The sequence below is a fragment of the Pelodiscus sinensis genome, chromosome 14 (assembly GCF_049634645.1).
Source record: "Pelodiscus sinensis isolate JC-2024 chromosome 14, ASM4963464v1, whole genome shotgun sequence".
NCBI lineage: Eukaryota > Metazoa > Chordata > Testudines > Trionychidae > Pelodiscus > Pelodiscus sinensis.
In genome coordinates, this window is record NC_134724.1 from 12,892,454 (window position 1) to 12,908,094 (window position 15,641).

The following is a 15,641-nucleotide window of genomic DNA, read 5'->3' on the forward strand; positions in this document are numbered from 1 at the left end:
CATTATATCTAATCTGGCAACCTCCTCATGTTCATATACATAATAACACACTAGTTATTAAAGGAATTTAAAAACAGGAACATGTTAGCAGACAAAATTACAAGACTTTGCAATATGGTTATAAGGGCCATAATAAATAATACCCCAAACTATTATTATATAATATTCATTGTGAAGTATATGCAATTAAATTATGTATAACCAATAGCCTTTAGCGAATTAATTTATTATGTGTTACTGTGTTTTAAAAGAACTCCTTTATAAAAATGAAGCAAAGATTTGAAAGTGCTGCAATAAGAGATAGCAAAAGCAGCAGAGTGAAGCAGCCATTAAGAGTTTACAGCCAATAACACCATTTCTCGTAGAAAAGACGCCTCAGCCATTAGACAGTGACCATACTGACAGTGACACTTCCTGTTCTGATCATGAAAACTTTAAACCCACAAATGACATTTCAATGCCACTGCCTCAAAATGAGGAGGTCATTAATCAAGACACAGAAATGCCAACAATAGCGAAAGATGCAGAATCTACACTCAATTTAGAGACTGTGCAGACAGCAAATGAGGACCCCAGAGTTGCTGTGCAGCAGGAGCAAGAACATATAACTAGCACAGGACACAGTGTAAGAGCAGTGGCATCAGAACCTGATACTGGACTTCCTGAGAAGAACAATGTTGCTCAAATGCAGTTGTTTCTCAAAGTTAGTTGTTTTCAGATTCCAATATACTGAAAGATGTTGAAAATAATGCTTTTCCCACTCATCTGCTGACAAAAACTTTTCCAGAAGGTTGGAGCATCAGTAGATGTTGGAGGAAGTTGAAAAACCAAATACTTGCACATGAAACTTCAGTACTGCATAAAGATAACAATGTTACATGGAAATCCGCTAGTAGAGCAGCACTAGCTGACAGTTCTATTGAAAACTTACTCCTGAGTGAAACAAATACAGAAACTGATAACTGGAAAAAACTCCTTGAGAACACATTGAATGTCTTTTTTTTTCTTTCTGAACGGGGCTTGGCTTTGTTTGGTTTCAGTCAATGTATCGGTGACCCTACAAATGGAAACTTTCTTAGTATACTTGGGTTCTTAGCAACTATGACACACTTTTATCAGACCACGTTAAGTGTGTTTGTGAATTACAAGAGAGCGCAAAATGCATGCAAGTCCATTATCTGTCTACCAGAATACAAAATGTGTTTATTGAACTGTGTGGGACATTTGTGCAAACAACCATTCTTGAAGAGATACAACATGCAAAGTACTTTTCAATTATTATTGATGCAACTCCAGACTGTTCTCATAAAGAACAGATGACTTTGATTGTTTGATATGTTAAATTTGCAGGAAGTTCAAAGGTTTCAGTTGAAGAGTGATTCATTTTGTTCAATAATTTCATGAAACAAAAATGGAAAAGAAATTGCTGCTCGTTCTGGAAGGCTTCAAATTAAATTTTGAAGTCTGCATTGGCCAAGCCTATGACAATGGGTCCAATAAGGCTGGGAAGTACAACAGAGTACAATCACTCCTTCTTGAGCAAAATGCAAACTATATTTTCTCCAGTTGTGGCAACCACACACTAAATCTTGTCAGCACTGATTGTGCTGAATCATACAAGGAAGCAATCACATACTTTGGAACAATCCAGCAATAGTACAACCTCTTCAATAGCAGTTCTCAAAAGTGGAAAATTCAGAAGCAGCATCTGCCTGTTTCCCTTCATGGCATGTTGACAACAAGATGGTCAGCAGGAATTGATGGCGTTAAACCAGTTGCACAGCATTTTGACTCTATGAGAAAGGCTTTAAGTGAGCTTGAATCTCTTACTCTCACAACATAGGCTCGCACTGAGCTTAAGTCAATTCAGAAGTATACATTCAAATTTGAATGCATTTTAATGTTGTCCATGTGGAATGAAGCTTCTAAAAATGATCCACGAAACTAATCTTGTAATTGAAGCATGCAATGCTACATTAGATGTTAAAAGGGATAACCCTGAACAACTTCTTAAAGATATTCAAAAGATTTGTGATCAATGGGATACAATCCTTTCTGAGTCCAAATCAGTAGCACAGAGTATTGACATTTTATCTGAGTTTTCCACCAATCGCAGACTAACATCCCAATCTGATGCAGAAAGGCACTATTGAGTCAAATTATTTTTTGTTATTATTGACTGCTTCAAATCTGGTCTTACATGTTGATTTGAGTCACTGCGACAAATTTGTACCCTTTTTGGATTCCTTTGGGAGTTTAGAAAACTAAGTGATGAAGATCTATATTCAGCAGCTGAACAATTTCATCAAAGGTACAACAATGAAATTTCAAGAGACCTCTGTGATGAGATCATCTTCCTGAAACACATACATTCCACCAACTTTAAATTAGACTGCCAACCAAAAGAACTGCTTCAAGAAATATTCCATCTCAGCCTGTTGACTGTATTTCCTAATATCAAAATTGCATTACGTATTTTTGTCAGTCTCCTTGCATCAGTGGCTATAGGTAAATGCACAGTCAACGTGTTAAAACAAGTAAAGAACTATCATTGTTCTACAATGGGACAGGACTGTTTGAATGGGCTCACAATGCTTAACATTACCAGTGATGTTGCACGCAAAATAGATTTTTCTTCAGTTATAAATGAGTTTGCACACAACAAAGCCAGAAAAGCATTGCTAAAATGAAGAGTTTTGCTTGCAGTGAAAACTCACAATTAAAGTTACAATTTTAATATACATGCTATTGATATAATGACTTAATTGTTAATAAATAAATGTCTCGTGTTCATTGTCAGATATTCTTTTGGTTTTAGTATGAACCTGTGGATGAGAAGTTAGATACATCGGGGGGCTGGTGCTGGACTGGGGTCTCCAAACTCAAAGTGGTCTGGGCCTCTGTCATCTCTGAGATGGCCTGCCTAGATGCCTTAACTGAGTGCTGTGGAGAGGACGACTGTCACAAAGAGAGCACTGGCACTTGGTGGGAAATAAGTGTCAGGAGCAGATGAATAAAGTGCCTCTGTTCATATCAGTGTCCTTTCGTATAAAGGAGGGAAGAGAAGAAGCACACAGAGTACAGGAGACAGCAGCAGGATGGCTCCAAAATAAAATGTTTTTGAAAAGGTGACCAGAATGCCTCAGATGGGCTAGAACAACTGCTTGTGGCTCTTTCATTGACTGTGTTTCCATTTGTAGGGGGAGTTGGAAACTCAGCTGGGGAACTGGAATCTCCATTTCAAACTGCGAACAGTGGGCAAGTCTAGCCCACCTGAATCATGAGACAGGCAGTTCCGGGGGTAGCACTCAGTCAGACAAGAAGCTCTACTCCCATGTTCCCAGGTATCTCCTCTAGCATTGTGGGCAGCAAGCTTGCACCTCTGCTTTAAGTGAGGAGCTGTAAAGTCTCTGCTCTTTCTGTAAGAATGAAGACTATCATATCTTACAGAAAGAACTGGCTCGAGATTAAACAATTTCTGCGAGCACTGGAGGAAGGGGCATGGTTTAGAGCGTCAAACTCGGGTCTGGGAGGAAGGACTCTTGGGTCATGCTTTTGCTCTGCTGATGATGTAATCCTGGCCATTTCACTTGGGGCCAAAATTTCTCATTTTAGGACTGCTGAATTTTAGATAGTGCAGGACTGATTTTCAAAAGTACTGAGCAGCTCCTCCAGTTGGCTTCAGCAGCAGTTGTGGGAGCTCAGTATCTCTGGAAATAAGGCCCTGGGCATCTAAAATTGGGTTGCTAAAAATGAGCTACCCCAGTTTTATTTATTTGTATTACTATTGCGCCTGAGCCATAGGTCATTGCTCATAATATCCTATAGACAAATTTTAAAGAGACAATTCAAAAAACAGATACAAATTTTAGAAACACAAGCTTAACCCATCCCTAAAACCACTGACACATTTCACATCAACATCCCTTAATTTACATATGAAAATAGGATACGTATTGGGATTGTATTATGTCAATTAGGTCCAAGTAGCCATCCTTTCCCATATTTTTCTTATTTTTGTGGCAACATCCTGTATAACTGAAATGTTTTCACTGTGTAGCACGTATCCTAATTTCTGAGTTGGTAAGGCAAAAGGCCTCAGAGCCAAGAATGGAGATAGCTATTAAGTTCTCAGGTGGTCGTAAAAGTCAGAAGACAATAACAGCGTGGTCAGTCTTCAACCTGGCCAGACCAGTATGGACTAACATGATTTAAATCTTTCAATATGTAACTACATAGTTTGGAAATGGAGTCTTATGAAAGCACTCCTTAATATACTGTTCTTCAGAATATCCAGGCAGTTCTCAGAACTGTGAATATTCTTTACAGGAGAAAGCCAAGGAGACATATTTGATGTAACTGCTATATCCAGTTTTTTGCAGCTATTGTCTTTTCTGACATTAATTAAATGTTTTCACACTTTCATGTACAGTCCTAACTAAGTCGAGTTCTGAAAAGCCCAAAGAATGGAGGGAACAGTGAAATTGCAAAAGAGAACTTCAGAGTATGTATCTGACTGAACTGTTCTTCCCGACCTCACTTGGAAGCCAGTGTTGGTTAATATGCCGAATACAGAACCAATATTTAATAGCAAGGCTTTGATCAAAATAGTACAGTCCCCTAGCTCTGCTTAGAGCAAAGCAACTGAGATGTAATGTGGGAGCCTGAGTACTGTCCATAATTTCTTTGCACAATCTCTAATTTATTCAGATTTTTCCAGCCACAAATTTCCATGCCATATAATATTTTGGCACAGACTTTAGCCTTGAAAACTCCAAGAGTGATTAGATTGTCCCTGTGGACCCCATGAAACTGTTTGCACAGAATTTAAGGCTTTCTTTTTTACCTCCTCTGTATTTTTATCTCATTGGCCATTCTATTTAAACCAGATACCCAAATAAAGGAAAAACTTGATCTATTCAACAAAGGCCATTAGTCACCTGTTTATGATGACTGCATCTTCACCTGCAGCCAAAGACAATTATTGGTGTTATATGGTCAACCACTTTCAGCAGAAAAAAAATTTAAATTCCTCTAGCATACGTCTCAAGACCAGGGACAGCAGAACCTCATCTTCTGCTTAAAGCAGGAAGCACACAAACCAGTTTAGAATTTTGTGAGGGACATAGGGCAGCCTCTTAAAGCTGTCTCAACCTCAATAATATAAAAATTAGAACAGGAAAGATGCCAATATACAATCCTGACAGATACCTTTTATGAGAGACACAGTCAGTCAGCTCGCCTGATCCTAACCTTGGCCATTGTTTAGCTAGGGATGGCTCTCAAGAGATAAAGTAACCTAGCATGTACGCCAGCCCTCCTAGAGATGACCTCTATCAATAGTATCAAAAGCCCCATTTCAGACTAACAAAGGCAGCATAAATCTTTCCCTGCTTGGGAGAGCAGTGTTTGTGAATCAAGTGAGAGAGAATGCAGTTATGGTAGAATAGTCATTCCAGAAACTAGTTTGTCTGTCAGCAAATAAATGATGATTAAGGTGCCCATATTTCCCAAGAGAGAAAGCAGGATACAGTGCGTGGGTGACCCAGGTGGGCTGGCCTAAGCCCTCCTCCTGCCCCATGGCTTGCCTGAGCCCCCCTCCCCATGTGTGGGGAAGGTAGGGCTTGGGCAAGCAGAGTTGCTCATGCTAAACGGCCCTATTTTCCAAAGGCTGGGACTGGCATCACAGCTTGCCTGAGCCCTGCCTCCCCACATTGCACAAGGCTAGCATCACCCCTCTCCTTGATGAAAGTGAGCAATTGTCCCCAGGGCTGTCCTTACTCATACACAGAATACACAATTGCATCAGGCACCCGGAAATTTGGGGCATCACCATGTCTTAATGTCCACCCACCCACCTCTTCCTATCCCTGTTCTGTGGTTCTGCTTCCTCCGGAGAGGATCTAGTTAACTTAGAAATGACAAAGCCTGCCAGCCCAATTAGCAGAACACAGAACCTGTGAAAGAGCCATGCAAGTGGTAATGAAGCCATTGAACAGGCATTTGCCAACCCCAGGGATATACTGTCAGTTTCTGAATTTACTGTGTCAGCGGACAGGACCTCAGTTGAAAATCTGATTAAAAAGACTTCGTTTGTATCTTGCTGATGATTATAAAATCACATCTCTAAAAAAATTCTCGCCACCCTTCCCCTCCCGGGCTTCCATCTGGCCTAAGGGCACCCGTTTAATAGTACTGTATAGGGTCCCATACATCCTAAGGATGTACCGGTTTGACCCGTTTGCTCTTGCCAATTGATCAGATGACCAGGACAGGACTTGAAAAAGGAACTCTTCCTGGACAAAATGGGATGTCTGGTCACCCTAATTATAATTCTCTGATCAATCCTCTAATCTTCATAGTTTATCATACATTTAAAAAATGAAGTGGAGCAAGAATACCTGTGGGCCAAACCCAGGGGACAAATTGGTATTATTTATATTAATATTCCCCCCCCCCCTTTTAGTACAAGGACTTACTGTCCAATATTGTCCTTAAAAACTTCTGCTGGGATAAAATCTCCCACGTTTTCTTAGTGCACTAATAGTTTATGAAAAGCTAAACTGGGCAGAAAGAGAGGGTAAAGTACACTGAGACAGTTCACGCCAAAGGATTAACAGATGAAGAATCCTCGTACAAGTGCCACTCCCAAGCATGTTAAAAATACAAGCTTTGATTTTTATGTTAATCTTGCCATAGCCCATTGCCTTGCCACGAGCTTCTCAAATAGGGAGTTTTTCTCTGTAGCTGCAAACTTAAGTTTGCAAAGGGCCAGTTAATGTCTTATTCAGCATTTTTTTAGATTCATGTCTAACAATAAGAAATCTCTTATTAGAACCTGGGGAACCATTATTTCTCACAGCCCTTGCCATAATCTGAAGCTGCTTCTTCTGAATCAAACTTACCTTTTATAGAATAAACATGACCCTTGTTGGCAGTTAGGTCATCTTGTATTTTTTAAACTATCTTGATAAATGTTACACGGGGTTATGCTGAAATGCTAAGATCCAAAACCTGGCTCTTAGAAACGAATAAATCCCTAGATGAGAGTTTCTTTCTGATTTTAGATTTAACTAAGATTCCTCTTAATTTGCCTTGAGTTTACAGCTTCAAAACTAGGAGTAATACACAATCTGCTAGAATTCCTCTGGGAAAATGTGGCTGGCAGGCAGAAATTCACTGGCAAGGAATAAAGCTGTCTAGTTTTAAATCTACTAAAAAGTTAGAGAAATAAGATCAGCGTAAAATCAGAACTATGATATAATCAGTTGCTCTACTGAAGAGGTGACTGTCAAATGACCCACAGATGATCACCACCTCTACCATTCCAAATCTCCAGCCAAATCTATTTAAAATTAAAGTTTATGGCCCAAAAAATTTCTTGCCTAGTCTTAGAATACCGAGGGGGAAATTAAGGCAACACTCCATTTACTGAGTTAGAGGAAACATTTAAAACATCCCTATCCTCTGCACCCTGTAAGGCATTAAAAACTCCCAAAAGAATATTTGCTGTTGGAACCTTTTCCAAAATCATTTGATGTCCATCAAGCTCTGTCAATAAAGATTCTTTATACAAATAAGAGCCCAAAGAAGGCAAATAAACATTCAGAGCTTACAAATAGAGTTAGCCGAGAAACTAATATTACAGGCCTGGAGGTACGGGTTACCAAAAGGCATTAATAAGATAGTTATGACTCTTAATTTGGGAAAAATGAAAAAGGCCAGACTGCATAGCAGTCTAATCATTCTTAACGACCATTCTCAGAAGGCTTCCAAGCCCAATAAATAATGGTACTCCTCCTTTGTAAACCTAATTTCTTGGAGGAAAACAAAAATAAAATGAGACGAATAATTCCTAAAATCCAGTTCCTGGAATATGAGGCCTGTCATTTTGCTAGAAATGTTACAAGATTCCTGATCAGGTCTTCCTCGTCAATCTGCCTTCCTTTGAAAGTCTTCAACCGAGAAACTGTCCTGACCAACAGCACCATTAACTTTGTAGTTAGGCCCTAGTCTCCCAGAAATCTCATCTCTGAATATGATCTTGGTCAATTCACTCAGGCCCAAAATTTGGGGCAAATCATGTTTTCACTACAGAAAGGATGTGGATGCATTGGAGAGGGTCCATCAGAGAGTAACCAAAATGATTAGGGGGCTGGAGCACATGACCTACGAGGAGAGACTGAGGAATTTGGGCTTCTTTAGTCTGCAGAAGAGAAGAGTGAAGGGAGATTTGATAGCAGCCTTCAACTTCCTGAAGGGCGGTTCCAAAGAGGATGGAGAGAGGCTGTTCTTAGTAGTGACAGATGGCAGAACGAGGAGTAATGGTCTCAAGTTACAGTGGGGGAGGTCTAAGTTGGATATTAGGAAAAACTATTTTACTAGGTGGGTGATGATGCACTGGAATGGTTTACCTACTGAGGTGGTGGAATTTTCATCCCTAGAGGTTTTTAAGTCTTGGCTTGACAAAGCCCTGGCTGAGATGATTTAGTTGGGACTGGTCCTGCCTTGGGCAGTGGGCTGGACTCAGTAACCTCCTGAGGTCTCTTCCAGCCCTAGGATTCCATTATTCTATATCTGGTGGGCCAGAGTTTAGACAGCTCTGGCTTGATTTTCAAAAGTGCTGGTCATCTCCCATAATCGGTGACTTCGAATACAATTGTGGGAGCTAAGAACTCCGGAAAGTAAGCATTTAGTGTCTAAATTTTAGTTCCTAAAAGCCAAGGTACCTGTAATGAAAGGATTTAAAAAAACATACAACCACGCTGGGCCCGTTTTCTATTGTGTAAAACGGGATTCCAACACACTCTCTCTCTCTTTTCATACATCCACTCAAGAGCACTAAGATCCTCAGCTGAAAGATGCTAGGAAAACCAACATATTATTATTAGAGATAGCAGAAGGGCCAGTGTGGCTGGTTAATGTAGTTACGTACCCAGGAGCTGATTGGCTGACGAGGTGGTGAGGTTGAACTGCTGTTCTAGATATTTCCCAAGGAAGGCTGCAAAGCCAGCCACCACAGCAATCTCCATGCAGGCAGCAAGAACGATGCAGGTGAAGACAGGATTGGCCAGTAAGTGCTTTGTTACTTTAGGTATCACTGCAACAGAGGAGAAAGAGAGACATGGTTTCATGAAGGTTCTTTCCATAGGTTTCCCTAGAGGCCTGAGGTGCCTCTCTGCTCTTATGTGAGACAAACCCCAAGATTTAAGGGCTAGTTCAACATCAGGGGTCTCAAACGGGCCATTTCTGGCTGGAGCGATTGTGCAATCCAGCCTGGGACTCCCAGAGGGCTGTGGGGAGCCTATCCATTACCGGCCCCCAGTGTGCTCAGCTTTCCCTGGGCCTCCCTGGACAACCACTGGGCCTCCTCTGGTGATCCTCAAAGCCACGTCCTTCAGGATGGGGTGCCGTTGAGGGGAGAGGGCAAGGGGATGGTGGAAAAGGGTGGGGTTTGGGGCAGGGATGTAAGGGTATGTCTACACTAGCCCCCTAGTTCGAACTAGGGAGGCTAATGTAGGCATTCGAAGTTGCAAATCAAGCCTGGGATTTAAATATCCCGCGCTTGATTTGCATCTTGCCGGCCGGTTGCCATTTTTGAAATTTACAAGTCCGGACTAACTGCCCATGTCTACAGGCAGTAGGGACCCGGTAGTTCGAATTAAAGCCCTAGTTCGAACTACCTGTTATTCCTCCTGGAATGAGGTTTAACAAGTAGTTCGAACTAGGGCTTTATTTCGAACTACTGGATTTCTGCCACGTGTAGACGCGGGCAGTTAGTCCGGACTTGTAAATTTCAAAAAATGGCGACCGTCCGGGAAGATGCATATCAAGCGTGGGATATTTAAATCCCAGGCTTGATTTGCAACTTCGAATGCCTACATTAGCCTCCCTAGTTCGAACTAGGGGGCTAGTGTAGACATACCCTAAGGGGAGTAACAGTTAATTCCATGAGGAGTAACAGTTAATTCGAACTAAGGACTTAGTTTGAATTGCCGTTTCACTGCCACGTGTAGTCGCAGGCAGTTACTTCGGACTAGCTGAATTTAAAAATGGCGATCAGACAGGAACATGCAAATAAAGCCTGGGATATTTAAATCGCGGGCTTCATTTGCAACTTCGAATGCCTACATTAGCCTCCCTAGTTTGAACTAGGGAGCGAGTGTAGACATACAACTAGTCGACTATCTGATAAGCAGAAGCTTATCAGATAGTCAACTAGTGATGTGACTAGTTGCTTTCCCCCACTCCTTGCTGCCTCCGTAAATTAATCTGTGCACAAAGTCAAAGCAGAGACTTGACAGCTATACAAATGGGGCTCCACCCTCCCACACATGCCCCACCAAGTCCACTGTCTAGGAGCCTTTGATTGAGCTGCAATGCAGACACTGAATGGTTAACCAGGCTCACTCCATCCCCAGGATCCCTTGCCCCTCCCTCTTATCTATAAAAGCATGAGATCCCTTTGGCCCTGTTTCTCTATTTCTAATAAGCCAAACACGAGATGGGGAGCAATTACTTTACAAAGGGAAATCTGGCTAATGAATCAGATAGCACATTTTCTACTTCAGTGAGCATTTTAATTATTCTAAAGATAAGACAGTTTGAACAGGATGAAATCCTAATATAAGTGAGAGCCTTGCTTTGTCTTAATACCTGGTGACTAATTTCTCACTGAATTAAATGTGAAAATCATTTAGTTTAAGAATTCTCTCTCTGAAGTGCTAGCGAAGCCTCAATGGGCCTTGTTTGCATTTTAAAATATTTTTTCCTCATGCTGCTCTGCGCACTAACTCTGGCAGACAAATGATTTCTCCAGTGCACACCTCTGTTTTCTTGGAGGTTTTTCCTGCTTTTTGTGAAGTTTAATAGGACCAGGCAAATGCAGGGTCTTTGTTAATGCTTTGTTTGAGCTCCATTGGGGAGGCTGTAATTAGCTCTATCTGGCTCTTGGCAAAGGGCTATTTCAGCTTCCACTCACTTTCATCACATCAGTTTTCCAAGCTGCACAAAATCCTTGCTTCCTGGGGATTTACAGGGAATAATGAACATGCAATAGATCCAGCATTTTTCAGATAAACAGAAAGAAAATCCAGCCTCCCACCAATTCCCACGCTGCCACCTCCTTCAGTCCTTTGGTGGCCCTCTCCTAAATTTTTCTTCGTAGCAGACCATGGAGGAGGAAAGCAAAGCTGAGCTAAGTGTCATATTTAATATGTTAACACTTATTGTTCCTCTGGAGTTCAATTAGTAGAATACAAATGGATTCCGTGAGCTGCTGGTTTGTCCCAACTCAAAGGCAAAGACGCACAAAAATCTGGTAGTTATTTTTTTTTAACAACTGCAGCAGGATATATATTAAAGTAAAAGAATAATATAGTTCAGAGTCATTTAGACACTCTACATAGCCAGTTCCAAAGATACATTGCAAGGCAAAGGACAAACACTTTATTTTGCACTGTATTGGGTTAAAGAGAGCAAAGATTATTTTGCATTATCAGTTATCTTGTATATCAGGCAGTCTGATCACTGGACAGAGGACGGGATGGAGAAGCAGGAGACTTGGGTTTATTCCCAGCTCCTCGTTGACACATTGTGTGATGTTTGATGAGTCATTCTACTTCTCTGTGCCTGTTGCCCATCCCACCCTTTGTCTAGTTTGACCATGAAGTCTTTGTGGAAGCTATTGTATATTATTGTGGGTATATACAGTGGTTAGCACAATATCAGCTGGAGCTAGTGTAACATAAAATACAAACAGTTCAAAAGAGAAGTCAGATTTCATAATTTTGCAGCCTATGTCATCTCATCAATAAGGTCTACATAATTTCCTTTAATTTTGCACAGGAAAGAAAAAATAAATCCGAAGCCTTCCATAGAAATATGACTCCTTTCATCTCAGCTCTGCCACTTGCTCAATTTGCCATCTGCTGCTGGCTAAGATTCATTGCTGCCTGGAGTGAAATACCTTTGGGAATGAAATTAAAAGTTGGCATGGAGTTTTAAATTCCCTAACAGGAGGGAGGAATGAGTGTTGTGTGTGTGGCTGTCTAGAGTGGGGTCCGGGAGTGCGCAGTTTGATGGAGAAGGGCTAATCCATGGATAATGCTGGCTAAATGTGTTTGTTTCCTACTCCATAGCTGATCCATAGTGGAAGCCACCTGCTTCTGCTCCCAGTTAAGAACGGCCACAGGTCCATCTAATCTTTTGACAGTATCTAATCTTTCGACAGTAGCTAATTCCAGGTTACCCAGAGTGAATGAACAGAATAGGCAGTTACTAAGTTATCCATCCTCTATGGCCCATTCCCAGCTTCTGAACACCTTCTTTGCTAATAGTCATTGATGGGCCCATCCTCCATGAATTTATCTAGTTCTTTCATGAACCCTGTTATAGTCTTGGCCTCCACAACATCCTCTGGCAAAGAGTTCCACAGGTTGGTTATGCACTATGTGAAAAAATACTTCCTTTTTGTTTGTTTTAAACCTGCTGTGTATTAATTTCATTTGGTAACCCCCAGGTATTGGGGTTATGAGAAGGAGCAAACAGTATTCCTTATCTACTTTCTTCACACCAGTCATGATTTTATAGACCTCAATCATATACCCCATTTCCCAAGCTGGGAAGTCCCAATCCTATTAATCTCTACTAATATAGAAGCCGTTCCATGTCCCAAATCATTTTTGTTGCCCTTTTCTGAATTTTTACCAGTCCCAATATATCATTTTTGAGATGAAGTGACCACATCTGCATGCAGTATGCAAGATGTGAGCATACCATGGATTTATACAGAGGCAATAAAATATTTTCTGTTTTATTATCTATTCCTTTCTTAACGATTCCCAATATTCTTTGACTGCCGCTTCACACTGAGTGGATGTTTTCAGAGAACTATCCACAATGACTCCAAAATCTCTTTCTTGAATGGTAATAGCTAATTGAAACCCCATCATTTTATACGTATACTTGGGGTTATGTTTTCCAATGTGCATTACTTTGCATTTATCTAAACTATATGTTTAACTTAACATAGTTAGTGGGATGTAAGCACATGCTTAAGCACTTTGCTGAATAAGGACCGAGTTGTTTAGCTCATGTAGTGGACGGTTGTTCTTTGGAGCTACGGGCCTTCCCTTCAACTCCTACTGGCAGCCTGGGGATAGGGGCTTGTTTCATGTGAAATACACAGAGTCTCAGAAGAGCCTTTAGAGAATCCATCAGCCCAGAGCAAATGCTATGAAGGAAGAATCATGCTGAGCTACTCAAAGGGAGTAACTCATCAGTTAACAACCCTACCACTATCACTATACTGCAGAAATAAATGTCACAAGAGAAATTTCTGCTGTCATTGGACTACCTGTGTCTTTAATTTCCAGCACAGCCGTCAATGCCTAAGTTCCTCCTTGCCAAGAAACATTTAATTCAAACACACAACAGAACAGGTCTTTCTGCTTTCCCTCAGACCTCTCCCTTCTTTCCTTAACATCGTCAACCCGTTGATTTCACTTCTAGAACACATACTTTTTCCAGAGTCCACCACTAGGGGGCAGATTGTCAAGGGTGCTGAGCAGCCTTGGCCTCGGTTGCATTATGGCATTAGCCTGTCTGAGAATCAGGCCCTAATGTCATTGGCAAGTACTTTACATCCAGTGAGCAGCTTTGATTTGCAGCTGACCAATGGAAAGTTCAGGGGTTACTCAGCACCCTCCTCATACTAGGTGTAACTATGCTCCAGAAATAATAAACTACAATAATCTCATCAGTGCTTGAAATAAATTGTTTGGGACACAATTATCCTTGGAGGCTGCTTTTGTAGTGGGCACCTCTTCTAGAGGTGTGTTTTCAATTTGCAGTACAGACAGGAACATAGAATGCAAGGTCATCTATTGAGGGGGTGGGGGAAGGGAGAGGAGGACGAATAGCCCAGTCCTACAACAGCACAATGAGAAATGAGCAAAATTAAGTGTGGAGCTGAAGAACCATTCCCAAGCAGTGGCGAAAGCAGGGGTGATGTTGGGGACCACATGCCCCTCCCAAACGGCATGGGTGGGAGGGACAAGAGGGTAGCCAGCAGTCAGCAGAGCCACAGCCTCTGGGTGGCCTGGAAGCTAGCAGGGGTTGGGGCTGGTACCCTCAACAGGAGTGTTGCCCTCCCGCACTTAGAGGCAGCAGTGGGGAAAGCGAAGCAACACAGCCCCAGCTCACTCTGCTGGGGCCTAATAGCCGGCCACTGGTGGGAAGCGGAGTGACACAGCCAGGGGAACAGAACAAGCTGGGGCCACATTGCTCCACTTCTCCTGCTGCTGAGTGTGTGGCCTGGGAACACGTTGCTCCACTTCTTCTGCTGCTGAGTGTGTGGCCGAGTCACTCCCGAGCACCAGACTACCAGCCCCATTAGTCCCCCAAGCCGCATCGGTTGGGGGAAGAGGCGAGGTGAGGCAGAACAAAGGCGGAGAGGAGGAGGGGAGAGGATGGAGCAAGGGTGGGGAAGGGGTAGAGTAGGACCAGGGTGAGATGGCTGTTCCAGCTGTTCTCCAGGCTGGGGAGAGGGTCATGTGGCTGATGGCCCCCAGTGTGTCCCCACACCATTTGCCCCAGAGTGGAAGGGACACATCTTTGTATCTGAATAGGAGACACAGGCAAAGTATGTACATAGCTGAAGAAGGATAAGAGAAAGAAAGGAGGTAAAGAAGATGAAGAAAACATCTCATGGAAGGAGACAGCTCATAAAAAAGCGAAGCTGGAAGAAGCAGAAAGATATCAAAGATAACACAATTTACTTTAACACACCAAGCGGTACAAGGCCTTGAGTAAAATTAATCTCACAAAGGGCATGAAGAAATCAGAGGACACCATTTCAAATGAGTTTTGTGTAAGAGAGCTAGGCTTGAAGCAACTACAAGCATTCTTATGTTGCCATGTACAGTGAAAAAGATCTGCTCTTCTGGTCTATTTATCCTGCCTCTGGCAGTGCCTTTATTTGACTAATCAGAGAAAGATGCTCACCTCCCTCACCCTTATAAACATACCTAGTTGTACAGTACAACCTCACAGACACAGATTCTCTTCCTGACCCCAGCTGCTGATCGGTTTATAATACCCTGCAGCTTGAGGTGCGTGGACCCTTGTGAATTAATCACAGTGAGTGACATGCAGACGCTGGGCTTCAGAATGGTGAGGAAAGAATGTGCAGACAGAGGGGATGTGTAGGCAAAAGCTCAAATCAGCAAGCGCTGTGCTGCTTGATGAGACGCCTCAAAGTTTTCCTGGAGGTGCCCCTACTGAGGCTGTGTCTAGTAGGAATGTTAAATCCTGGTTAATTAGTTAACCAGTGAAATGTTAGGTTTGCCTAGCATCTAACTGGTTAACTGACTAAAGCAGGATCCTGTGGGGGCTGAGGCCGCCACTGTCTCCGGGTTCCCTGTCCTCATCAGAGCAGCCCCTGCTCACGGCGAGCCTGGGTTCCGCAAACATAGGTTGGTCTGGATGCTGAGGCAAACCTAACAGGCTCCCAACAAGCAGGGAGCTGTTCCAGCCCGCCCCTTCTCCCCGTTACTGGTTAACGGGAAGCGGTAACCATTACCCAGAAAGGCTGTGTCTAGACTACATGCCTCTGTCGGCAGAGGCATGTAGATTAGGGT

At 42.3% G+C, this 15,641-nt stretch overlaps 1 protein-coding gene across 3 annotated transcripts in view; it reads right to left on the reverse strand.

The window, feature by feature from the left end:
• SLCO3A1 (solute carrier organic anion transporter family member 3A1) overlaps positions 1–15,641 on the reverse strand; it is a 271,929-nt gene that overhangs the window by 33,629 nt on the left and 222,659 nt on the right. For all 3 annotated transcript variants that reach the window (XM_075897022.1, XM_075897019.1, XM_075897020.1), the window contains exon 5: positions 8,936–9,100. In XM_075897022.1, coding sequence (XP_075753137.1) covers positions 8,936–9,100 — 165 coding nt within the window. The remainder of the gene's footprint in view (positions 1–8,935; positions 9,101–15,641) is intronic.